This window comes from Thunnus maccoyii, chromosome 19 (genome assembly GCF_910596095.1).
Source record: "Thunnus maccoyii chromosome 19, fThuMac1.1, whole genome shotgun sequence".
Taxonomy (NCBI): Eukaryota; Metazoa; Chordata; class Actinopteri; order Scombriformes; family Scombridae; genus Thunnus; species Thunnus maccoyii.
In genome coordinates this window covers 8,551,332-8,577,370 of record NC_056551.1, presented here as the reverse complement: position 1 = coordinate 8,577,370, position 26,039 = coordinate 8,551,332, and the positions used below count along the sequence as shown (strand labels likewise).

Genomic DNA, 26,039 nt, shown 5'->3' with positions numbered 1-26,039 from the left:
CTGTCAGCAAGTGCAATGGGACTCATTTAAAATTTCATAAAATAAGCTTGCCAGGGAAGGCTAGTATTGTCATTCAGACCAATATGGACCTTGGGGCTGCTGCTTCCCTGTGTAAAAAAATATAAATAAAAAATGTCACTGCAGGGAATGGAGATGTGGGTAATGAGGTTCAAACAAACCACTGACTTGACTTACTAAAAACAGGACGCTTAACATCAAACAGAAGCATACAGATGTGGCAAGACTGTACGCCTCATCAGAAGCAGATCAATCCTTCATTTAGACAAAGTAATGTGACCAGCTAATGAAATCTAGGTTGTTGTAGATGATTCCCTTTCTGGCTGGGGAGCAAGCATTAGAGAAATAGCCTGAGGTAGAGCTAGGCAAAACATGCTAAATGAGGAACACCGTATGGTATTTTCTGATCTGAGGGCTCCAGGATAAAAAAAAAAAATCTTTATATTAAAATCTTTTCTTGAGGGTCCCAGGGATTATGTTTTTCACAATTCCACCACCAAGAGGAATAAATGACCAAACAACCCTCTTTGTGGAAAATCTGCAGCCCGCTAAATGTGAATAAGTGAGTTTGTAAGTTTGTGAATGAGTTACATGAGTTTCCATTAGATGCTTTGCATCTAAAAATACACAAATGTAACAGACCACATTTCATTAATTTAGTAAAATCATTCTTTCTCCAAGTTAGGAACACTGCAAAAGTTAAAGTTTTTTTTTAATTTCCCTCCTAACTTATGCCCACAGCCCGCCTCAATACAAGGAGGAACTGAGGTTAGCAAACTCAGTGTCTTCTTTTACATCACTTCCCAAAATGTACTTTTACACTTTGTTTTATCAGGTCTTATGTTCTATGTTTTAATAATGTTTTTGTTGTTTTTATCCTGACTGTGTGTACTATTTTATCTTGTTCTGTAGAGCACTATGTTTTGAAAAGTGCTATACAAATAAAGTTTATTATTATTATCATTATTATTATTATCTCTCTCCTTATATACAGTATACTTTCTACAGTCCAGGAACAAGACAACTGACCCAGGTTGTACCAGACGTCCATCTCTCCGCTCAGCGTTCTGACTTCAATAATACTCTGACCCAGGAAATCATCTGATTCCCTCTTCAGACGCTGCTTCACCCTTGACTTGATGTCATCATCCTCGTCCCACACGCGCACTTTGATTCGGTCTGAGGAATTGTGGCATTCACTTATAGAAAACAGGAAAAAAGCTGTCAATATGATGTAAAGAGTAGTAGAATACAAAATGCAATTTCACAGATAAGATAGCTGATGCAATTTATGAAGAACAAAGATGAAGACAATGTATGAATCTTTTTTGAAAATACTTAAAACATCATTCACTGATGAAGTGTATAGTGTATACCCTGCAATTATTTACGGTAATTCACTATATTAGAAGGAAACTAATTAAAAAACAAAAAGTGGTATACTTCAGCTGTAAGATATGTAAGTGATGAGGCTGCACTTCATAACCAATAAATTCTGGTGACTCACAAGTGAAACTTTTCCTCCCAGACTGGATTGAGGTTGCCATAAATAGTCTTGGTTCTCTTCTTGGTCTTGCCCACCTGAACAGTGACATACGGATCACTAGATCCTGTCTTGTCCTTTGCCTGAAGTCCTTGGGCACAAACAACTAACAGGATGACGGAGAAACAAAGACAAAAGGAGCCAACATTAGCATATATAAGACTAATGCTGAGGAGTAAATTCTAAAGTTGTGGTTGAATTTATCAATTTTTTTCTTCATTTTTATCAGTGGTATACCTGTGATGGTGATCTTGGCGGACCACTTCGAGGTGCCATCCAGTACGCTCTGTTTGATGGTCTTCATCTGCTGCGCATGGATGGCTTTGCTAATGACAAACACTTCCCTGATGAGTTCAAAGATTTCTGGTTTGTTCCTTTCCCTGATCTTCATCCTGTCCTTCATGGCCATGATGATATTCTGAGTCCGGTCTTCAGCTCCATGCTTAGAGCTCTTCTCCGCAGCACCTAAACATTTAATAGAAATATATTAAGATTCTAAATCAATTTAAAAATATACTGTATTCAACATGTTGTGATACCTAAGCTATAAACATTTTCTTAAGAAAGTGAAAGCTTGTCAATGTGAGGAAAGATGGTAAAACAGTTTTTTGACAATAATGTGGTGAAACAGCTTGAAATCCTTTGTATAACTGTTCATGAACTTTTGTGCCTACCTAATCAACAGACTTTGATCACCCATAAGCATCTGTTTTAAAGGTTTTCTCGGCAGTACTCACGCTGTAGACAGTCAGCATTCAGCAGTTCTTGGCACTTCTCATGGCACTTGACACCACACTCGGAGCAACGCATGCCTTGGCGGGCAATTCCCCACAGTAGTCCCTCACACTCATAACAGTATGTGGGAGTAGTGGCGGTCCACACCTCAAAGTTATGTGGTGTAGTGCAAGATATGGGATAGATGAGAGCCTGCAGGGTCTTCTTGTACACATGGTTTTTCTATATTGATAGACAGACGGGAGGTTGTTAGGTAACAAAAGTCATGAATGGCATATTAAGAAATGACACCACAAAGACAGGAAATGTGCCCTTGCTTGTTGACACATGAGGACACCATGAGAGTGCTGAATTTTTGTGGAAATTATATTATCATTCTGTAATGACAGTACAGAAAGATTAAGGAGTTATAGTTACCAGCTCCTCATCCTTGATTGAAGACCGTGCAGCCATAGCAGATGCAATCCCCGCCTTCCTGGCTTGTACAAGAGACTGAACAACAGGTGACAAAGAAAACATTTAGCCAAGTTAGCTTTTAATAAACACTTATACAACCCGCAATCAAGCACACCCCCATAATATTACTATAACAAATGAAGGTCAGTATGGTTAAAAAGGTGGCAGGGTGGTTATAAGGGTGGTCAGTAGGATTATCATAGAATTTTTTTTCCCCCATCGGCAAATTCTTACCAGATGATCAGTAAACCCATGTGAGTATTATTAGTTTTATGCAACTAGTGAAGAGGAGATTACTACAAAGGTTAAAGGTATACTACTGTCAACAATATAAAACAACAACAGGGCCATCAGCCACAATTTTTTGCGAGAGTGTTAGTAGAGTATTCTACCCATGTACTTTTGTGATTGCCATTTTTATTAATAACCTGTGCATAGCTCAGCAGGTGAGGAAAAATACAAACCAAAAGGTGGGGGAATGATTTGTTGATTATATGTTTTAATGATAATATCAAGTAGGAAGAAAAACTACCCATGAACAAGAGGATGCATGCAAATGTTTTCATTTCTATTAAACAAGAGGTCTTTGATCAAAGGGATCAACATGCTAGAGGCATACAGGTTTGAGGCAACAACTGTTTCATTTGTCCTACTTGATATTTTGTACTTTAATAGAGAAGGGAGTGGCAACTGGGATCTATAAACTTACCATAGCCTGATCAAGGAGAGTGAATGCATTCAAGAGAGTTGTGGGGAATAGTTTCAGGTTTAAGAGAGGAGGGAGAGAGAAATTAGCAGTCTAGTTTCATATTTGTCTCCATTTGTTGATAACAATCTCATCCCAAATTCAGCTCATAAGTGTAAGAATAATTGTGACTTTTGCGGTGGTCTCACAAACAGAATGACATGCACTCACAAAGAAAGAGCAAAACAAACAGAATGACATATGACATACAGTATATACAGCAGAGAAATGACAGGTTAGTACTGACCACATCGCTGACCAAGGGGATAGGCTTCTTTTTACGAAGGTCTGGCATGCTATCAATTCCATACAGACCCGATCCGCCACTATGCACAGACAAAAATAATGTGTAAGTGAATAAAAACTCCTCACATACAATAACACAGCACTGTACAGCAGGGTATTTTCACTGTAATCAGACTACAGTCACAGTATTAAACAGTATTAGTGTTTAAATACAAATTCATTACTGCTCATTAAGTTATTAATTAAAATAAAATAAAAAACACTCAAAATAGTGTTAAGCAACCCAAATGTAGGTGTAATCTATATGACTTACCCTGGTTTGACCCAGGCCTGTCTAGCATTGGGTTCTTCATCTCGAACCTACGAGATTTCAAATTTGAGAATTTAGGCTGACGGTAGCAGAAACATAGCAGTGTATTATGAGAAGAGGAAGGGAATAGAAAGTTTGGTTGAGTTTCACCTCTCTGATGTTACAGAACATGCAAAGTCAAATTAAAAATATGTGATGATGACTTTTAAACACATTTTCAGCAAATAAACATTGCTGACCTTTATTTGTAAAAGATATTAAGTGAAATGCAATGGTGGACAAACATTATGCAGATTCAAAACCACAGAATATTTGTTCAAATCTGTTCAAATAACTTTCTTTCCGTTCTAAGAGACAACCCATATACTGCAACTTAGAAGAAGTAGATAAAAGCAAGCCTGTGCACGGATTTCACAAAATCACCAAAATTGTGACTGGGGGACTACATGTACATGAGGTCTTTTACTTCTTCCTCAAAGGTAGAATCTTTCATCAATGTCTGTTCATCCATCTCTCAGATGACAGAAGTTGAAAGTGGAGATCGCTCTGGGGTTCACTCTCACAGCAAGGGTTTTTTTATAGTGTTTGAAAAACTTCAGGGGAAAACATAAAGCGGCTGCACAACACGAGCACTAGGAACCGAATTGAGAAATCACACTCTGGAGATTAATCAAACCAATGATAAACTATTTATTGTACAGAATAATTTAAGTGATGGGAGAAATATTAGGTTTTCAATAAATTTTACATATCTACCCATATATGTATATGTAAGTAATATTTTTGAACTAAAATTCAATTCTGCTTTGACAAAGAAAAGCAAGACAAGTAATGGGGAAAAAAAATCCACAAAGTTATTAGATAACATTCAAAATAACTAGAAAAAAATAACAAAAACAAACTGTAACTTGAATATGGAGCTAATAATACACGAGTGACCTGGTTATCTTCTCTCCAACTCTCTGCAAAGAAAAAACAAAATCACATTAGAAGTCTAAATCATGTGGAGTAGCTGTAGTTGAGCAAACTGATCTGAGTACATTTGCAAAATACTGCATTTATGAGAGACAAAAAAAAAAAATCAACTGATGGTTCTCAAATTAACAAGGTTCATAGATCATTATCATGTGTAATGCTATATTATATACTTTAAGATGTACTTTTTGCTGTTATTACTGGGTTTGCCAGTGGTAAAAGAAAATATCCTTAACAATACCTGGCATAAACTCATCTTGAGATTGGGATCCCTGAGACCCTTGAGAGCCATGAGACCCTTGGGACCCCTGAGCAGATTTGGACAGTCTATGACGCGTTTGCCTCTTTTCCCTCAGAATGCGCTGAAAATTAGCTATACGCTCTCTGTGACTGGCATCAGTAGGCTTTCCTGGGAAAACATCATCAAGAACGTGGTTTTCCCTAATTGGGCTTAAACCCACCTCATCTGTACTAAGCACTGGTCCCAGTGGACTCTCACTCAGCCTTGCTGGACAATGGTCTGGTGTTAGGTCAAGGTTGGACAGTTCCCCATCAGTTGGACAGTCTCCTTTGCCCTGTGAAATCTCTACAGAGTGATACTCAGTAGGGGTGCAAGGAGAGTGGCTTGCTTCAAGGGGCGATGCTTGAAGGGAGCATGACAGATTCTCATGTATTTCACCACAATCCATGTAAACTGAAGCCTCACTGTCCTCCTTTAGAGTGCCAAATTGAGTGTGATTCTCTGCCAGACTAACTTCTCCCTCTGTATAATCTGTACTACTCTGCTCCTCCTTGGGTTCACTGGCTTGTCTGACAGGGGAGGGAGATGCCTCAGACCCACTATCATCTTTCACATCTTCAGGGTTGGGTCCTTCCAACTTTTTCAAAGCCCCTTTCAAAGCTGACCTGAAAGAGAGTACAGCCTTGCTAAAAGTTGTTATATCAAACCCTACATTGGGGGTCTGGGTTGTGCTCTCAGAATCTATTTCAGAAGAATCCTGTGACAAAGATTCTCTTGCTTCATCCCTGGAGATGCTGGGATCTGTCCACTCCCTGTCCAAACTCTCAGCAGACCCCAGATCAAGAGTGTCACCGGACGATGGGCAGTCATCGCATAATGAATGTGGCTCCAGGTAACCATCCTCACAGTCCGTCAACAGCACAGTGGAGCAACTCAGGCTCCTGGAGGGCCCACTGCCCTCTGCATTTGCACAGGCGTCCATGGTGTGGTAACCAGAACTTCGTGAGTAGGGGCAGTTTGCAGCACAGTCACACTCCAAGTTTTCTTCCTCATTTTGTAGTCTGGTGGGCGTCCAGTCCACCAAACTGGAAGAACTTGAAATAGAGTTGTAATGGTGTCCAAACAGCAATGAGAGATGCTCAGAACTGTTGTGTGAAGAATGACCCGGTGTGCTGCTTTGTGTCTCCTCTGTGGCACACCTGTCCCAAACACCTAAAAAATTCTCTACCTCTTCTCCATTGTTTGCGCAAGAACAGATGTCCTCCATACTCCAACCTTCTTCTCCACTTATACTGTGCTGCATATCAACTGAGGGCCACCTGTGATACTCTGTGTCACCAGAAAGAAAGCCTGCCTCTGGACAGTTGGAGCTGTGACAGGATGACAAAGAGCTGGTACTTTGGCAGTCAGGGGCTCGATGAAGCTCCAGGCAGCAGTGGTCAGGTTTTGTAGGGCCTAGTATTTGCATGTTTGAACTATGTGCTGAGTTCTCTTGATCTGTTTGCAGGTCTGATTGGAGAGTGACCCGATCAACAATCCATTGTTTGGGTGATCTGTGAGATAGTATACATCCTGAATCTTTTCCACAATCCTTGCGAGTTGAGTTGTGAGTTGTGTCTATCTTGTGAAGAGATGTAATGGCATTCTGTCTACCCAGACTTCCTCGCCTGATGCTGGGACTTCGAGAAACCGGACTGGGATGAGGTGCAGCTGAAGCCCCAGAATACAGCTCACCTATTTCACTGAGCACTGCATCTACGCAACAAGATACTTCATCCACCGAGCCTCGCACAGATGTTATATACTGCCTCAGGTCAGAAATTTCCTCCTGGATCTTGTTGATGCCTTTAAGCTCTTTCAGGATATGTTCCACTATGTTACTAGAGCCTTGATCTGCCTCGTCATCCTCCGTCTCCTCCTTCTCTTCTTCATCATTGATCCTTTCAATGAGCCTGGGTATAGTAGCCTCCACAACCCCAATGCCAGCCTGACAATCAGAACTGCTGTCTTCCTCAGATGGGGTGAGGTCTGCTTTAGCGCAGGTTGTGTCCACTAATGACAGCTCATGAAGGGAGTTATCGTCTGGCCCCTGCAGGCAGTCCTGCATCCTTCTGTGCGGGCTTTGTCCCGCTTTGGGGCTCTGTGATTTCTTCTTTTGCAGGTCTTGCCTCTTGGGTGAGAGTGGAAGCCGCTCTGTGTTGTAGGGCTCATCCTGTATACTGAGGTGTCCTCTGGGGAACATCCCTGAGAAGTGGCACACTTGATCAACTGTTCCCATACATGGAAAAACCACTGCCTCAGTGACTCCTCCTTAGGGTGGTGTAGGCATATGCCAGCATCTTAAACTTCAATAACTGAGATCCTGCACCTTTTCTGACAAGAGAAAACTAGTTAAGTTATTTTGTTGACAAAGCAGTGGAAATTTGCATTTGATTTTAATTTGTTGAGTGTCAACATAACTTACTACAGGAATATTACCTGAAACTCATTTGGTTGGTAATTCTGCTATGCCTTCATTCTGCTCTGCCCTAAAATAGTGACTGAACTTAATCATTAAACCACCAAAACATAACAACTTGCATAGTTTTTTAAGAATTTGTGAATTTATTGGAATTCTATTCTTACGACCAACAGACCAGACAGTACAGAGAGAAAAGCAAAATAGAATTTTAACTTCTAACACTGTGATTACAAGATAGTTTCAGGGGTTTCAACAGTTAACAAATTATGTCTATGTAGTATAAGTATTTCCTTTAAAAAATGGGGCAGAATGCTGCTTTACTTACAGACGAAAGAGTCAGCTTAATACATTTGAACACATATGAGATCCTGTACTGATATTTGAGGACATTATTAGCAACGGCACAACTCAATACAGTATAGGCATAAGATAGACAGTGTTTTGTTTAACTGACCTCCTCATTCAGTATGGCAACTTGCAGAATCAAACACCATGCAGCTGTTTAGATCTCTGTAATTAGGATGCTTTGGAGAGACAGCATGGTAATTAGATGACAGGTCAATTCTCTCCTCTAAGGCCATGTCATTCTTTCCCACCCATACCAGCTGCACTGCTTGATAGCTCTGACCCATTGCCTAGTGTACACACTACAGAGTTTATTGAATACTCAAAAAAATGTAACATAAAACTATCTGATGGCACTACATGACTCAAGGAAGGTAAGTAGTCTAAGTGCGTATCAAAATTTATTGCTTCATGTCAATCACTTGGTAGAAACAATAAACATAGTCTTGTTTACAAAAAAGAGGGGGCACAAGTTTGAGCGATTATCTCCCCCCATTTCGTCCTAGTTAATACTACACACAGCTCAGTGATACAACTTTGTCCACTGAGCATAACCATTTAGATAATCATATGAGACATTTGTGGTTCCTGCTGCTTGGAACTCAACCTGCATAAACATTTTGAACCGGACACAGTAGGATTTGTTAGAACTAGAGAATATGGAATTCTTTTGGAATTTCTTGATACTTTAACTGAGTTCACTGTTCAATGGCACCTTTATGAACATTAAATATATAAAATAAAATCTCTATCTCTTTTCTGTCTTTTATTACGTTATCTCTCTAGCTAAATAGAAAATGTTTACATACATACAGTTACATAAAGGCTTTAATTACAGTCTTAACAAAACACACGCACAATGTCAAATTTTTAAAATGCCTTGCACTGTGGATTAAGAAGGATGCATACTGATCTTTGGGTATTCTTCTCCACTGTTTGAATCAACAAGCTGACAACAACTATTTTGTGCATTTATTTTATAAGATAGCATAACTGTGACATGCCTTAGCTGTAGTTTTGCTAAGCAAATTGTCACTTCCATTAAGTAAATTATTCCAAAGAAGTAATAGTTGCTAACTACATTGACTCTCCCCTGTATTGCAATAAGTACTTGAGCACTGGAGGTGTGCGCTAGCCTGATAAGGGCTAGGTTGGCAGAAAAGTATAATCAAACCTATCAGAATATAACTTTCCTATCACTACTATCACTGAATTTGAACTGAATTGAATTAAGACCATGAGCATATTTACTAAATGGAATCAGGCATCTGAAATTAACTGGGAACAAGAAGTATCCCAGTAAAATATCACATATAAATGTCTAATATCTGATGAGTTTTTTATATCCTAAAAATAAATATGAACATGCTAAAATATATTTGTCATATAACACATTACATTTAAAATAGTTAAAATGCCCATTTATCTGCAATTCCGAGGACCACTGGTCCTTTTTACAGACAGCCATGATTCACTGTATGTGCACTATAATAGTCAGTGATTTATTAGTTAACTGTCCAGGATAAAGAGAGGTTGAGGGGCTGTTTGGGGTCAGGACCATTTTCCAGGCTAGTCATAGTAGTAGCCTGCAGCAATCTCTTTTCTCTCCTTACGAAATGGTCTGTGGCCTGGATAAAAAAACAAGATAGTTTTCTTTTCAAGTTTTTAAGTTTGACTGTCACCAAGAATAACATTTTCTATTAAAATTTTAGATTAAGTGACTAACAAAAAACAAGCTGAAATTCAGTCAAAGTTCTGTTCCTGTCAAAGTACCAAAGCACGTAAGACCTTTTCTATGTACATTTATGAGCCAAAAATAATCTATTACTATAAGTTTTAATTTAATCAATGCTGCAAAAACAAACTAAGTGCAAATAAATATTAAAATGTGAGCCTTACCTTATAGGAAAAAATAATAAACAAGAACAACCTGTAGATATCATCTTGCAAGATTCATTAAATCCACATGGAAGATGGCTCAGCAGATCAGTAATGGTAACTTCACTGTCGTTCTTCAAAATTCATCCCCAGGTGTATTATTGAATGTCTTGTTCTGCCTCAATCAGCAGCAGATCTTCTTTAACTGATAGAAATGCAGAAGTGCTGAATTTCTAATTTCTACCGCTGGAACGGCAAGTGCGATAGTGGAAGACCACGATCACACAGCAGTTCACCCTCGGTTAAGTAGCCATCCCTACTTCCCTCCCACCCCTCTTGGATGCTTTCTGTGCTCTCTCTTTCTGTCCTCTGGCAATATATCCCAGCACAAAGCTAATCTGGGGCTGTAAGACTGCCAGTTCTCAGTCTCATTCACTCCTCTCTGTGTTTCCACATCTTCCAGTTGCTGCAATTTTTCTCTTTCTATTAATATGAATGTTTGGTCATCGAAATGAAAACATGCCTGATAAACATATCAATACCACTCCTTTCCCTGCACTCTTGATTGTCTTGATTGCTTTTACCTTGTCAATGGAAAAATAAAGACAAAGGGATTTCTATTCAAGGCTAGTTGCTCAATCACATCAAATATGGGTATTGAAATTTAAACCGGAAATTGGACTGGCAGCCAGTTCCAGTTGCTGCTCTAGATTTGCCCCTGGGAGCAATTGCTGCCAAAAATTCTCAGGGAAACTAAATATACCACACATATAATCTCACTCTATTATTTGATGCAAACAAGCATGTGAGGATGTTTTACAGTGACAGCATTCTTATTATGCTGGTCACTATGACACTGCTTGACAGATTAACAACCAAAAAGTGTTTCCCTATGTTCTGTAATAAATGGCACTTAGACAGCGTTCACCTTGCTTTCCATTAATACACTAGTCTTCAATCAGCCATCATTTACAGTACATGTTCATTTCAATCAGTGCATGCGAACCAATCATCATAATGGAGCCAAGGGAGGACTACCTGAGCTACTCCTTTACTGCTGTGCCATAAAAGGCTTAATCAAGGGGGCTAGGGCTGAGAGATTCTGATGTTTTATTATGAGAACCCTCTATAGATTTCTGATTGGATTTAGATGCATGACTCAACATCTGTTAACATGCTGGACACAATCCTGCAGAAATTGTATTGGACATTGGATCAATATGAAGCTACATGGCACCTGTGACACCTAAAGCCAAATATAAAATGAGAGAAATAAAAGCAATGTCATATAATTTGCTAATCTTTTTTTATCAAAGGACATTTGATGTACTGACATTAGTAACTGTCTGAATCTATATTTTCAGAAAATGTAGGGGCTCCAAATCGTACTGATGACCACAAATTACTCAGTGAGTAATGCTACTGGTCAATTCATTTGTTTGAAAATTATACAGTATTCGCCAATGAGAAATGGATAAGGGATAAACAGCTTTGATAATACAATTGCCACTTTTAATTTCTTCCCTCTCATTAGATTCAAACTTTGTCAACACCCCATTAGATTTGTCCCTATTAAGAGATGAAGAAGGTTAGAGTAGATGGTGGGTGATACAAAATGGCAAAAGAGAAACGTTCCCTGCTGAAGCCCAATTCTTTTGAGATGTTGGTACATCATACATTTCCTTAAAGAAACATATCATTTTAGAAGAATCTGTGAAAACTAAATGCCAGTTAATATGACACATACATGTAATACATAACACTGTAAACACAATTTGCAGTAGAACATCAGAGGGACTCCCATGAGTGAACCAGCCATTAATGCAAATTATACTGTAGGTCCCTGAAGCACTGGGTGGTGGACTTAAGTCAGAGGGACAGTATACTTAAGCCTCACAATTACAGTGCCATGAGAAAAGATAAATCAACCAATGAAAAATGAGACTGAGAGAGGGAGAGGAAGCAGAGACTGAGTATCTAAAATTAATTGTAAATATGCTAATACTTAAACTAGGCAGTATCATCTAACCTCTATATTTAAGTAGTACATACTCGCTAGACTGCTGTAGCACAGAGGAGCAAGCTTTTGACCAGTTGGCTGCAATTAAAATACCACAGAAATGTACGGATGGGTGAAACTAAATCACATACAATCAACCTTAAATGGAAAATGATTTGTGAGGTGCCTTTAATGAGGCTTTAAGTCTGTGGATTCCACAGTGTCCAGTTATGGATGTATTTATCCATTAAGGTGCAGAGGAGAAAACACGTTTTGTTGGAAAACTCCAAAATTGCAGGTATATATTATTCTAATACATATTTTATCTGAAAACAATCAGAGAGGTTAAACTCAACCACTTTCAAAGAATTGCAAGTGTTTGTATATGTCTGTGCATGTATATATGTGATATTTGTGTATGTGTGGTAGGGTAGGGAGAAAGAGTTCAAGAATCAGACTTGTCAGACTTGATGTGAGATAAGTTGTAGTTGGAGGAGCTTATGTGGAACACCACTTACCTCCCGGAGCTGAACCCTGACTTTATTGATGGCCTTCAACCAACGAACTCTGGAAGGGGAAAAGGGTAATGGTGGCCCATCATCATGAAACCTGGGTTATGTGGATTTAAGAGTACAAAGGCAGAAAGAGATGGAGAAAATTTTTCAATTCCCATGGAGCTTCATTATAGCACATAAAAAACTGAGTTTAATTCTGAACAAAAACCCTACCTTTGGAGTTTAGAGAACCCTCTTTCTGCTGGAGGGTCATTTTTCAGGCCTCGACCTACTTCAGGAGACAGCTTACAAATATCCTGCTCGCCTACAGTAGAGTGTCCATTAGTGGGAAGATGTCCATTTGTGCGTGGCTGTCCATTGGTGGAGGGGTGAAAGCCAGTACTGTGGTAGGAGTGGAAGGACTCCTCCAGTTCTGAGCCTCCAGTGCTCTCCTGGCCAGTCTCACTGAGCTGGGAGCTGGTCTGGCTCAGGTTTCCTGATGACCCAAAGCGACTACTTTCCACTGGACTACAATGGTGAGAGAGGAGTGAGGAAATATTCAAAGTCAGAATACTTCTTTTGAAATTAGAACTGGTTGAAAAACTATTTCTAAATATGTTTGTGGTTTAAATTTTTCCAGTAGTCAACGCTAGATAAGTGGGGGTTTTTACATTAAAAAAACTTTTAAGCGCTTCTTAATTTTAGAGATTCTTAATTCTTTTTATACTGCTGAAATGACACAACACAACTCATGGTTTTTGTGTTGTAATAAACCCCACGTACACTTTTTTAGTAAAGGTCTACACACATATCATGCCCTAAAAAGATACCCAACCTTGGAGGGAGGCTGTTGCATGTTGAAAAATAATGAAAATGTGAAAATCGTATCAACTTGTTAGCATGTACATATACACTACATATGCTTTTTCTACATTGGAGTTGTATTTTAAAATATAATGGAAGACAAAAGTGTATGCTCTGTTTTGTGGTTTGAGGTATAAAGCCCCTATAACTGCTAGTCCTTACTAAAAAGGGTATATTCCTGCATGCAATCACATCTGCATATTTCATTGTAAATATCTTCCTTTGAGCTGTCCACAAGACAGAACACATGTACATGGTGCACAATGGTTGGTGAGCCAAATCCATCTTGGCAAGTACAGATGGATTTATAATGAATAAAACAATAAAATATGCAGAGTTGATCCAAGTGTTTGACATTTTACCTTTTATAAAGTGGCATTTTCTTTTTAGGGATAGAATACAGATTAGCTACATTTATAGTTTGAGTTTCTCAGTTAAATGGTAAGAATTTACAAAAACTGATTTTAAAGAATAAACATAATAGTTATAAAATAATTATCACCATATAAAGTTATACACAATACAAATCAGAATTCCATGCTCAAACAAAATTTGCATTATTAATAATGTCAGTCATGGTTTTATTTGATGCTACAAACATGTCTCTTAACCTATTCTTAAACTAAATAGGAAGCAAAATTTGGCAAATATAATTGTGGGACATTTGCATTTGGTGAGGATATTACTCTGGCTGATTTGGAAGTGCTGAGGGCAGCAATCAAATAAACATCATTTGAGTATAGAAGTTCAGGTGAACCATAAATAAGTTTCTGTCAGAGGAATAGCACAAGAAATGATCTCTCTTTAATAAACTAATAAATGATTACGTACATTCACTTGTGAATTCCCCATATAAATATGCTAATTTTGTTTTGGAACACATTAACACTTTAAATCCCCCTATTTAGCATTTAAAAGCAGTACACAAAAATCTAATGAATGGTTTACAACACACTACAATGTAGTTGTTAACAGATATAGGTACTTTGTCAACATCTATACCTCCTGTGGGCACCCATAACTAAAAGCTGGTGTATAAACAGTTCAGGAATGACAATATACTAATTCAGAGTTGTAATAACATAAAATATGTCTTCATAGGAGAAATTCAGTGCTGACAAATACTACACAATAAACACATGAAATGTCCATATATCTGCTTATATTATAATGCTTTATTAATAATGTATTAAATAATTGTATACTGCTAAATAAATGCTAAATAGGGTCTCTTAAAGTAAAGTGTTACCTTGGAATTCTGTTTTGAAATGACACACACTATGTAGACACTACACACAAAATGCCCATATCAAAGATTACACCAGTGCACACAGACGTACCACATACACTCAAGCTAAAGATTAAGTTAAACTAGTGGGGATGGATTGCAGAGCTGGACAGGGAATACATGTTTTTCCAAAACGTGAATGCATCATAAATGGTAAGGGGGAATGCCATTTATTATGCTTTTACTAGCCTTTTTGCATTCAATAGATCCTTGTTGGACTGGTTGTCCAGCTGCACTCCAGAGTTAGGACCTGTAGAGGGGTATGTTTCTACAAGCCTTTCCTTCTCCTTTGGGGTCAGGGATGCTGAAGGATCTACATCAGGAGTGGAGATGCAAATCTGGGGGTTTGCTACATCATCTGTGGAACCTACCGATTCGTTTTTTTGGGCATCAGATGTTTCAACCTTTTGAACAGTATGTGTTTGACCACTTGTTGGCTTGTTGTTAGTTTTGGGTTGAGATGTTATAACATCTGGGACAGCTTGCGGCTTGGGTGACTCTGCCTGCCAAGGAAAACTTATCTTTGTCCCAAATAATGAAGTGGTGGGGGGCTCTTGCTTTCCAGCAACATGTTTTTCCTCTTGAAATAGATTTCCAGATAAGGTTTTTAATCCTGAAAACAGACCACTGCCTGGTTCTGTTTGAGGCATTGATGGAGCACCTGATGGCATTGTTGGTGAAAATAAAGATCCAAGAGATTTTCCTGCATCACTCTGAGCTGATATAAAACCAAACAGAGACTTGGCTTGAGGAGGCTCTGCATTGTTAGACAACTGATCTACTGGAGGAGCTGAATTAGAATCTGCTACTTGGGTATCAGGTGGGACAGATTTGTCATTTTCTTTACTCTCAGGGTCTCCTTTAATGATCATGGGGGTCTCATGTATCACTTCTCCCTCAACAGCTGAGTTATCTTTTTCAGTGTTGTCAACCTGATGGGTGAGGTCGCATGTAGTACTTATTGAAGCACTTGTGACAGCAGAGGGTTTTGGACCAGCTGCCTCAGATGCCACTGCACTACTACCTGTTAGGCAGCCAGATTTCACTTGAGTGTTATCTGGTATAGTTGAGTCCACCATTTTATTTGAACTAGTCTCAGTGCCAGATGGTACTATTTTCGGTGATATACTTTCATGCTTAATCTGTGGCTGTGGAGGAGTGCCAGATGTTGGCTTGGGCTCAGCTGGCATTGGTTCAGATGGCTTAGGTGGCTGTCCCATTCCCCCAAATAAAGACCCCCCTATGCCCCCGAGTAGTGATGCTCCAGTCTGTGGTCCTGCAGTCTGAGCAGTGACTCCTCCAAACATTCCTCCAAGTAAAGAACCACCAGGCTGTGATGTTGCCGCAGATCCTCCAAACATCCCACCTAGTAATGATCCACCAGTCTGGGGACCTACAGACTTGGCAGAGGATCCTCCGCCAAACATCCCACCTAATATTGACCCTCCACTGGTGGGGGCTGTGGTTTGAGGACCAGACTGGGGGACAGACCCTTTGAATAAACCTCCTAGTAATCCCCCTGTCTGGGGAGCTTCCGTCTGAGTGTTGGACCCTCCAAAAATACCCCCCAATAGTGATGCTCCAGTCTGACCTGTAGTTTGGGGTTCTGTTCCTCCCAGTCCAAAAAGTGAGTTCTTTTGCTGTTGCTGAGAACCTTCAGCAGGAGCAGCTGTTGGTTTGAAAAGGGAGGACATGAAGCCTGTGACTGTATCTGCCGATGAGTTACCAACAGATGTTTCTGGCTCTGGAGGCTTTTGTTCTCCCTGGGCCATAGGACTTGACTGAGTGGCAGGTGCCTCCTCTTTTATTTTAGGTGGCATTGTATCTTGACTCGACTGACCACTAACAAGCTCTGGTCTTTCAGGTTGTTTTGCTGGAGCACAGATTTCAGATTTGTTAGATTCACTATCATTAGCTAAAGCAGTTGGCTTGTCAGCATCTTGGCACTGAACGTCTATGACGTTGCCATCAGTTTTCGGCAAGTTTGCCTCAAGACCCTGAACTGTACTGTCAGGTTGCTGTAGTGTTTCTGCCTGGTCTTTGCTTTTGGGAGCAGTATCAGTTAATGACATTTCAGGACCAGCTGGAGCTGGAGCAGTTTTACTGTCATCAGAGGGTTTTGGTAAAACAGTTACTCCTGGAACAGTGTCAGAGAGAGCTGTAGTTAACACTTTCTTGTCATCATTAGATTTTGCTGTATCTGTTGCAATGGGTGTTGCGGGGGGAACGGATCCTCCAAACATTGAAAGCAAACTTTTACCAGGCATCTCATTAGGGGCAGAAGCTCCAGATAATGTTCCACCCTGAGCAGATGCACCAGTCTGTACAGTGGTTGTTTGAGTGGATGATCCCCCTAAAATGCCTCCTAATATAGAGCTACTATTTTGAGCTGAAGTTTGGGTGGCAGCCCCACCAAATAATCCACTCAAGGATCCACTAGCCTGAGGTGCTGTAGTTGAAGCTGCTGATCCTCCAAAAATCCCACCCAAAATAGACCCTCCAGTCTGAGATCCAGCAGCTTGGGGGGCAGATCCACCAAATAAGCCTCCAAGTAAGGATGGCCCTGCCTGAGGTCCTGCTGTCAGAGGGGCAGAGCCTCCATTCTTAGTGGGACCAACTTGAGGAGCAGCCTGAGGAGCAGACCCTCCAAATAAACCACCAAGTAATGATCCTCCTGTTTGAGAAGGTGCTGTTTGGGGTGAAGCACCTCCAAACATAGCCCCTAATAAAGAGCTTCCAGACTGAGAAGAGGGCTGAGGAGTAGAACCTCCAAAGACGGAAAACAAACCTTTAGCTAGTGGGTCCTTGGGGCCTGATGACCCTGGTTCAGCCCCTGTAGGTGAAGGACCTGTCTGGCTTGCACTAGGCTCAGTGCTCGGCCCAGAAAATAATGAAAGCAAACCTTTTCCTGGACTATCTGAAATAAATCCGGCTTGTGAGGATGGAGTCTGTGAGCCTGATCCACTGATCATAGACAGCAGGCCTGAAGCTGGTGGATCTTTCGGGGGAGCAGGACCCTGGGGTGCACCACCTGTGTTTGTTTCCTTTAGTATTTTGATACATTCTGAATTTGGTTCTGTCGATGCAATACCAGTACTTTTAACTGTGGCATCCACGTTAGGAGAATTGGTACTATTTATAGTAGCATCAATGGATGGGCCAGCATGAACGCCACTTGAATTAGTACTAGCTTTGTTCCCTGAGGGTTCATTGGATATTTCACTGGTGGCTGCTGCTGGGACATGGCTACTGGAAACAGATGACATTTGGGAAGAACTTTGCTGTAAAGAAGTAGCTGGTGGCTCTTTGGTAGCCGTAACAATAGCAGATGATGAGTTAGGAGTTGGTTGTGGAGGTGACACAACATCATTAAAAACAGAGAATATACTCTTGGCAGGCTCTTTTGGTGCAGCAGTCCCTGGCGTAGTGGACATATTTGCATTTCCACCACTTCCTGGTGTTTGAGGAGTACTGGGGCCACTAAACATGGAGAACAAAGATTTCCTGGGACTTTCACTAGAGGTAGACAAGCCACCCAATATCCCCCCAAGAACAGAGGTGGCTTGCTGCCCTTGTGCTTGCGGCTGTGGTTGTGGTTTAGATTGTGTCTGGGGTTCCTCTTGTAGTTGAGTTTGTGATTGAGCTACTCTTTGTTGTTGAGATAAGGTTGCTTGCGGCTGAGTTTGTGGAGGACTGGGATCACTAAACATTGACAACAGTCCTTTCATTGGGCTATCACTTGAACTTGATGACCCAGGCAGGATTCCCCCTAGAATAGATCCTGTTTGGGCTTGAGACTGTTGGGTGCTTGGACCACCAAACATTGAAAGGAGTCCTGTAGTTGGCTGGTCTTTTGGAGGAACAGTTCCCTGTTGTGGAACCTCAGCAGTAGGCTTGGTTTGAGGAGGGGGCTGTGGAGGACTCGATCCTCCAAACATTGACAATAAACTTTTACCAAGTGATTCCTGTTGAGGAGGTTGTGGAGCTGCATTTGGTGGATGTGCTTGAGGCAAAGGCCCAGTTTTAGCTGCAGCCTGTGGGGGATTTGGCCCACTAAACATTGATAATATACTTTTACCAAGTGATTCTTCTTGTGGAGCTGTAGATGTTGTCGGTGTTTGAGGTGTGGGTGCAGATTGGGGAGCTGTTGGTGATCCTGTCAGCATATCTCCAAGTGAAAATCCAAAAAGTCCACCAGATGGTTTAGTTCCTGCTTCCGGTTTTGTCTTTTCTGTAGGCGGCGTAGTTTCTGATTGGCTTCTAGCAGGGCCTGTGGAAGAACTGGGAGAAAGCACTTGGGATATACTTTTGTTTGGGGATTGGTTCTGCCCTGCCTGGGCGGTACCACTTTGGGCCATTGTTTGTTGTCTCTGTATTCCCTTTGGTCTGGATGCTGATGCCAGCGAACCCTCTGTACTACTAGGTTTCATTTGCTGTTTCTGTGGTGTAGAAGGCTCAGTATTAAATAGGCTGCTAATTGAGCCAAAGAGATTTGACACTCCTGTAGCCTCTTTATTTGTAGTAGTACTGCCTGGTAAGGAAGCAGTGCTACCAGTTTTGCTCTGCTGATTGAGAGATGTCTGGGGCTCTTGCTTGGGCTCCTCTATTCCTACTGCAGATTTCAGAAAGTTCATGAGGCCAGGCTGTTCAGATGGGTTCTCCACTGGTATATCCACTGGCTTATCAGCTGCATGTTGTCTAGGAGGTCCATGTTTAATTAGAGGTTCTTTTGATCCTAAGGGCACTGTAACATTTGGCTGTGTTGGTGGGGTTGCTTGTTGTACCATGGTGGTCTGACGTGCCAGTCTAGGCTTCTGTGAAGTTGTATTTGGTTGTGTTGAAGGGTGACTCACTTGAGCAGTTGTTGGTATTGTAGGCAAAATTCTTCCCTGTGTGGTAGCTGGCCTCTGTATTTGTTGTTTAACACTTTCTGGTTGAGGCACAACAGCAGTATTTTCCTCTTTGATGATCTTTGACTTCAGGCTTTGAAAACCTGACGAAAAAATATTCTTAGGTTCTCCGGGTACTCTTTGATCACATGAGGATATGCTAGTTTTGACTGATTCATCTTGTGACGTTTTTCCCACAAAGGAGGATATGAGGGAAGAAATCTTTTTGACTTGACGATTAGGTTGTTCTTCTCCTGGAGTCACTCTCTTCCTCCATTCTTCCTCTGATACATCATCTACATGCTTCACTGTAACCCCAGTGGACGAACGCCGTCGTTGGCTAGGCTGGTAACAGTTGTAAAGTAGTTGTTGATTGGAATTTGCAGTAGGAGTAGAGTTCAGGGAAACAGCAACCTTTTGAGCAAGAAATGTCTTAATTTCCTGATTGTTCCAATGAGGGCCCATCTGGTCCCTGTTATGACAGGAAAGGTCAATGACACCTTTGCACTGGTCTTCAGAGACATAACTGAGCTGTCTTGGATCTATTCGGACTTTGTTTAATCTGTAAGATGTGAGATCTAAGCCGTGTTGCCCTTGTGACAAAAACGAATTTTCAAACATTTCAGAGAACTGCTCAAGATTTAAATTCATTATCTGATTCCCTTTTCTATAGGCAGCAGACAAATCTAGGGGGGCATTAAGAAGTTGAGAATCACTGTGATCTTGACCAGGCAGCCAAAGAAGCTCATCCTCATTGTACAGTGGAATTTTAAAGCCGCAGACTAAAACCATTTCATTGTAAAGCACAGCATTGGGAAAATGATCTAATTTCTGTGCATTTCCCCAAGACTCGCCTTCAGGAGCACATGCATAAACATATTCTCCTGCTGCATCTGTAAGCAAGGCATAAATATACTCATGATCAGTGTAAACAAAGTAGCCACAGTCACCATCTTCTGCTGGCCACCACATACCTTGCTCCAACAGTGCAAGCCACTGCTGATACCATTCAGTGTCTTCAAGGTACAGGGAGTCTTCAGTCTCAGTATTGGCACTTGGAGGACAGTTTGAGTATTTTGGTTTATTCAAATTAAACTGACTCTGATAGATCATGCCATCAGTGTGAAAATTTTGTTGGACTGCATTATCCGTTCCATATTGCCAGTTAGCTGAATAAGATAAGCTTGGCACAGTCTCCTCGTAATAGCCTTCATGATATGAAACTCCATTCAAGCTGTAAGTGCTGCCATCATTAAATGAATGCCATTTCCCGAACTTTGCATTACTCTGCTTGGTAGTTAAGTTCAAAGCACCCTCCTCATTAGATGTATACTCTTTGTTTCCCAAGTCCTCATGGCTGTTCCATAATTTCCTCTTGGGATACGGATCGCCAATCCTGTCTCCCACAAAATTATATGGTTCGATTTGCTCTTGGTGACAAACAGCACCTTGCCATGGTGTAGAGGAGTTAAATGACTGATTGATATCTGAGGAGCTGCAGCAAAGAGAAGATGGCTGTAATGACGCACCTTCACTGCTCTGTATATACCGTTGATCCTCTTCCTGTAATTGATAATTCAGTGACTCATTCTGAAACTGCTGCCATATCGAACTTCCACGGATCCACTGGTTTTCATCATAGGAGGGACTTATTCCATAAGGGGACAACTGACCTTGGTAAAGATTTTGCCTTGTAGCTCCATACAAAGAGGGAGTGCTTCCACCAATATATGGCTGCATGGTCATTATTGAAGAATTTGTAGGGCTTTGTAAAAGAGAATGAATATTTCCTGTACTATAAGCCATTGGGTGAACTGACTGCAGTGAGCCAGAATAATATAACTGAGATAAATTACCTGTGCTAATTGAGGAGTATGTTGCCTGACTCTGAAGAGATCTTGCGAAAGTAGCTGATGTTCTTAAGTCTAAACTCTCAGTATCAATTGAGACAGGTGCACTGATGAAAGCGTGTCTGCTATGTGCTGGATTGAGAGACTCAGGAACAACTCTGTGACTGCTGTCCCTTCCAAAGTCAGACGTAGCACTCTTTAATATGCCTGAATGTAACTCTGTGAATTTAGTTGAGGGTGTCTTTTGTTCTGTAATATGACCTGACTTTTCTGCTTGTTTATAAGAACATGGGGCCTCAGGTACATTTTTGCTGAAAAGTCCAGATAAAAACCCTTGCTGGGCAATTTGTGGAGTGCTCCTCTCTTTCTCTGTATGTTCATGTGAGGATTGTTCTGTAACATCATTGTGTGACTGTGCCTGCAGGGGTGTCTTTATGGGGACTGTATGATTATTAGCTTTCTGATGCAGTGATTGTCCTGTTGATGTCTGGCAGGTTGTGTCAGTGTTGTCAGATGATTTTGTTAACTTGTTAAGCAATCCAGAGAGCACTCCAGATTGGCTTGTCATCTCTGGTTGTGTTTGACCAGTCTGGCTACATGGCACTTTAATCTGTTGTTGTGTCTCATGAATGATTTCAGGCTGCTGTTGCTGAGGTATATTTTCTGAGGAGGATTTGAATAATCCAAAAAGTAAACCACTTGCTTGAGTTGTTTTTTGTGTTGAGCTATTTTGTGGTTGATTTTGGTTTGAAACTGGGATATCTCTTGTCCTTGTTTGCTCATGGCTGGATCTACTTGGGATAATTCCATGGTGTTGTGCTGATGGGTGCTGTTGTGTGTTTATGTTGTCTGCTGAAGAAAATTTAAAAAGACCAGATAAAAGACCACCTTGCTGGGATGGTTTGTGCTGGAGTGGAACCGTTTGTTGTCGAGTAAAGCCTGGTTTACTTGTTTCCTGTTGGTTAACTTGCTGACTTGATGTTCTGTTCCTAAAATGAGGCCCTCGGTTTGGTCCTTGAGTATTCTGTTGGTTAAAAACCTGTTGATTATGTTGAACACTGCTTTGTTGCTCATAGTGCTCAACTGTTTGGCTGCTTGAAATATTCTCAGAGGACGCAAATTTAAGGAAGCCAGACAACAGCTTCTTTTGCTGAGGTTGCCTTTGCTCAGTTTCATCTGAAGTCTGCTGCTGACCAGGGTAATTGCCAGGGATGCTCCTCTGCCTTTCAGTTTCAGAGGGCTGTGCATTTTGTGGTATATTTTCTGTTGATGAAAACTTTAATAGCCCTGAGAGAAGGCCCCCTGTCTGCATAGCTGAAGAATTTTGTTGTGGGGGAGGGTGATGAGGCATCTGTGGGGGATTACTGCTCCTGGGTGGTTGATTGTTATGGGGAGCCTGCTGTGGCAAACTGCCTGATAGGTCACTGGTTGAACCAAATTTAAGGAGTCCAGACAGCAGTCCTCCTTGCTTGGGTTGATTAGAGCCCGAGTGAGAGATGTCCTCTGTCAAGCCCCCTTTAAAAAGACCTGTTAAAAAATTTTGTGATTCAGGCTGATTAGGAGCTTGGTGCTGCATTCCATGAGGTGCCACTGTTGGTTTCTGATTTGATGTATGTTGTGCATGTGAGCCAGATGGCACTTTGCTGTTCTGAGATTGCTGATTACTGATAAAATTCTGGTTTGAACCAGAGGGAGCAGATGTAGGGTTAAATATGCTGGAGAGCCATCCTTTCTCAGAGGTTTCCTGGGGCACTCCAGAATTTTGTGTAGAGGTGGTGGAGGTTGTTGAAGTTGAGTCATGATATGATTGCACAGGGTTCTGAGTATTTGTGGAGGCACTAACATCTTCACTGGATGCGAACTTTAAAAAACCAGAGAGCATGCCTCCCTCTGCTTTGGGATGTTGCTGAGTAGAGACATTTTCAGAAGAGCGGAAAGGCAGTTTAAGCTTAGTATTGAATGATGGGTCCTCCACTGGTTTCTGTATTTGAGGTTCCTCCGTGGATCTAAACATTGGATAAACTGCTACAGGTGGAGGTCCCTGAGGTGGAATGGGGGCAGCAGGTGTGATCAATAAACTGAATGATCTCTTAAAAGGGCTAAAGAAACCAGTGTTTTCTGATTGTGTTTGGCCAGTAGGCCTTGCTGCCCCTGCAGCAGGCACATTTTCTTGTTTGATAATCAGGGGATCTTGTCTTCCATGCATATTTACATCTAGATTTTGTCCCAAATATTTCTCATGTGATAAACTTCGTAATTTTTCAGATTTCCTACCTCCTTCGGTTATCATTGACTGTTTACCCTGATGAACACATTTCCCATCCCATTGTGTATGGCCTTGAGAATATGTGGACTCTGGCGGCTGTTTGTATTCATCTGAGTTCATATTATCTCCTGATGAAAAAAGCTTTAAAGGATTTAATTTCCCCAAGACTGAGTTTCCTGAAGCAATTTCAGGTTTGGCTACAAACTCAGATACATGTTCTTTTGTATTTGTATGAATCTGACTCCTTGTGGGAGCTTTTGTTTCATGATTATGACCTTGTGTCTTGGCATCACGTGGTGGCTGAGAAGGCAAAGAACTGAATGAATTTTCAGGGGAAGTTTCTACTGGAGATACAACAGCTACAGGAGCTGAGCTGTTTGATTTAGGAATAAAGGACAACAGTTTTGTTAGTCCAGATTGTGAGGGATGTGCAGATGGTGCTTGTGGAGACGGGACAGGTTGTTTGGGGCCTCCTCCAACTCTGTCAGTGAGAGAACTAAATAAGGAGCTCATGGCATTTTTTACCCCTGAAATGCCCTGGTCAGATGGAGTGTGCAATTGGGCTTCTCCTTCTCTGGGTCTGTCCAAAGGATTTGGATCCTTTGAACTATTTTGATCCTCTCCAAAAGAATCGGTTCTATTGCTACCCTGAGATGATAGCCTAGATTTGCTTGATTTAGGAAGGGAACCATACTTGCTAATTTCCTCCTCTTTTTCAGCAAGGTATTCAGAAACAGTTTCAACTAGACACTGAAGCTCATCCATAGGGTCTACATATTCATCACTTGGTTCTTCTACAGGAGAAAGCATTGCCTCTGGAGCCCATCCTCCAATTTTAGCTTTTCCACACTTCTTCTCCCGAAAACCCTGAGAATGTTCTATGTGGCCCTCATAGGAGAAAGAATACCTGTCTTTGAAATGTCTTGCATTCTCTGGGGTAAAGTCTTCTGCTATAATGTCATCAATATCTTCCTCTGCTCCTATGGAGTAGTGCAAATCCTCAGAATCCACTGAATCAAAATCAAACCGTGCCCTCATTTTAGCATCTTGCTCTTTTTTGTATGCCACATAATTCTCTAAAGTGTTGTCCAGCTCATTTTTAGCCCACATCCTAGTCTTGTAGAGAAGCCCATTCTTGTATGGCCTGAGGCATGATGTCATATGCTCCTCCTCTTCCTGCATCTCTGCTACCTGCCGTATAAACAGCTCCCCTCTCTTCTCACGGAGCAGTGCAAGGTCAGTGGGAAAAGCCTCTTCTCTCATTTTGTCTGCCTCTGTACTGAGCAACCCTCCTGGGTCCCTTATTTTTTTCTTTCGCCGCCGATCAATAGTGTCATAGCCCTCAGGGTAGGTGGCAGGCAGAATACCACTCCGTTGAGTATTTTGACGGATAGAGATATGTGATGGCTCAGGGTAAGGTCTTCCCATTCGAAGGATAACGTTGTCTTCCTCTTCATCTAAGAAGTCGCTTAGCTGAGGCTTGGCCTGCCCTTTGTATTTGCTTTCCCAATCTTCAACCCCCATGCCAGAATCCACAGGTATAATTCTGACCCTTCCTTTCTGGTGTAATGATCTTATTGAGGTAAAATAGGTTAAATTTTAAGGGTAAATTTAACAAGGGGAGTGGGAAAGGAGACAGGGACAGAAAAGAACAAGCAAACAAATAAGAAGAAAAAATGCAAAACAAAAACACAAGTTTATCGATACGATAAATTAAGATAAGAACAGTTTCATGCAAATGTGAAGACACGATTATGCTCTTCAGTTTGAGTTGTAATAATAATAATATTACAACATTCTTAACAGAGATTACAGACTAAATCAATTATTTAGCAGTTGTCCATGATCCTGTAAGATTTGAAGACAGCTTAATTTCATTGTCGTCAGAAAGCTGCACAGTAATTACCTGAAAAATACATTGTTACTCTTTTAGTGTGCATGGGTAATGAAATTGTGTATGCAAGAGTAAGAGCGTGTATGTGTGCCCCTGTGTTTGCCTGTGCCTGTGTGAATTTAGATCTTTGTAAATCCCTACAGCAACAGTCATGCTTATCAACACTCAGCCTGTAACAGTGTTCATGAGAAATATGCGCTAAATCACCACCATATGGTGTTCATTAAACAAAGTTTTTAATCACCAATGAAAAGCCTATGTATGTCACTGACCCACTCCCTCCCTGTGTGACAGAGGGATTTCCTCAGTGATATGACTAGTTCAGAGTCATCCCAACTACCAGGAACTTTCACCAACACAATAGACCCTCAAGACAAAAAGAAGCACGAGCAATGAGCTTTCCCTGGCTGTAATCCTTTTTTTCCTGATGTTACAGAATTATCCGGATCAGCTTCCTATCAGTCCACACAGGCAGATTTGCAGCAGTCTCACTGGGACACATGTTTTCCATGACAATCCATGAGTGCATGCAAAATTCCATG

The 26,039-nt window shown here is 41.0% G+C and overlaps 1 protein-coding gene across 2 annotated transcripts in view; it reads right to left on the bottom strand.

Moving 5' to 3' along the window:
- LOC121885601 (protein unc-13 homolog B-like) overlaps nucleotides 1-26,039 on the bottom strand; it is a 70,480-nt gene that overhangs the window by 19,056 nt on the left and 25,385 nt on the right. The window contains exons 9-18 of one of the 2 annotated variants that reach the window (XM_042395223.1): nucleotides 12,681-12,974; nucleotides 12,471-12,561; nucleotides 4,057-4,103; nucleotides 3,745-3,823; nucleotides 3,462-3,467; nucleotides 2,714-2,788; nucleotides 2,299-2,518; nucleotides 1,799-2,026; nucleotides 1,526-1,667; nucleotides 1,048-1,217 (exon numbers count right to left, since the gene is read on the bottom strand). In XM_042395223.1, coding sequence (XP_042251157.1) covers nucleotides 1,048-1,217; nucleotides 1,526-1,667; nucleotides 1,799-2,026; nucleotides 2,299-2,518; nucleotides 2,714-2,788; nucleotides 3,462-3,467; nucleotides 3,745-3,823; nucleotides 4,057-4,103; nucleotides 12,471-12,561; nucleotides 12,681-12,974 — 1,352 coding nt within the window. The remainder of the gene's footprint in view (nucleotides 1-1,047; nucleotides 1,218-1,525; nucleotides 1,668-1,798; nucleotides 2,027-2,298; nucleotides 2,519-2,713; nucleotides 2,789-3,461; nucleotides 3,468-3,744; nucleotides 3,824-4,056; nucleotides 4,104-12,470; nucleotides 12,562-12,680; nucleotides 12,975-26,039) is intronic. The other variant, XM_042395224.1, reaches the window with a different exon arrangement.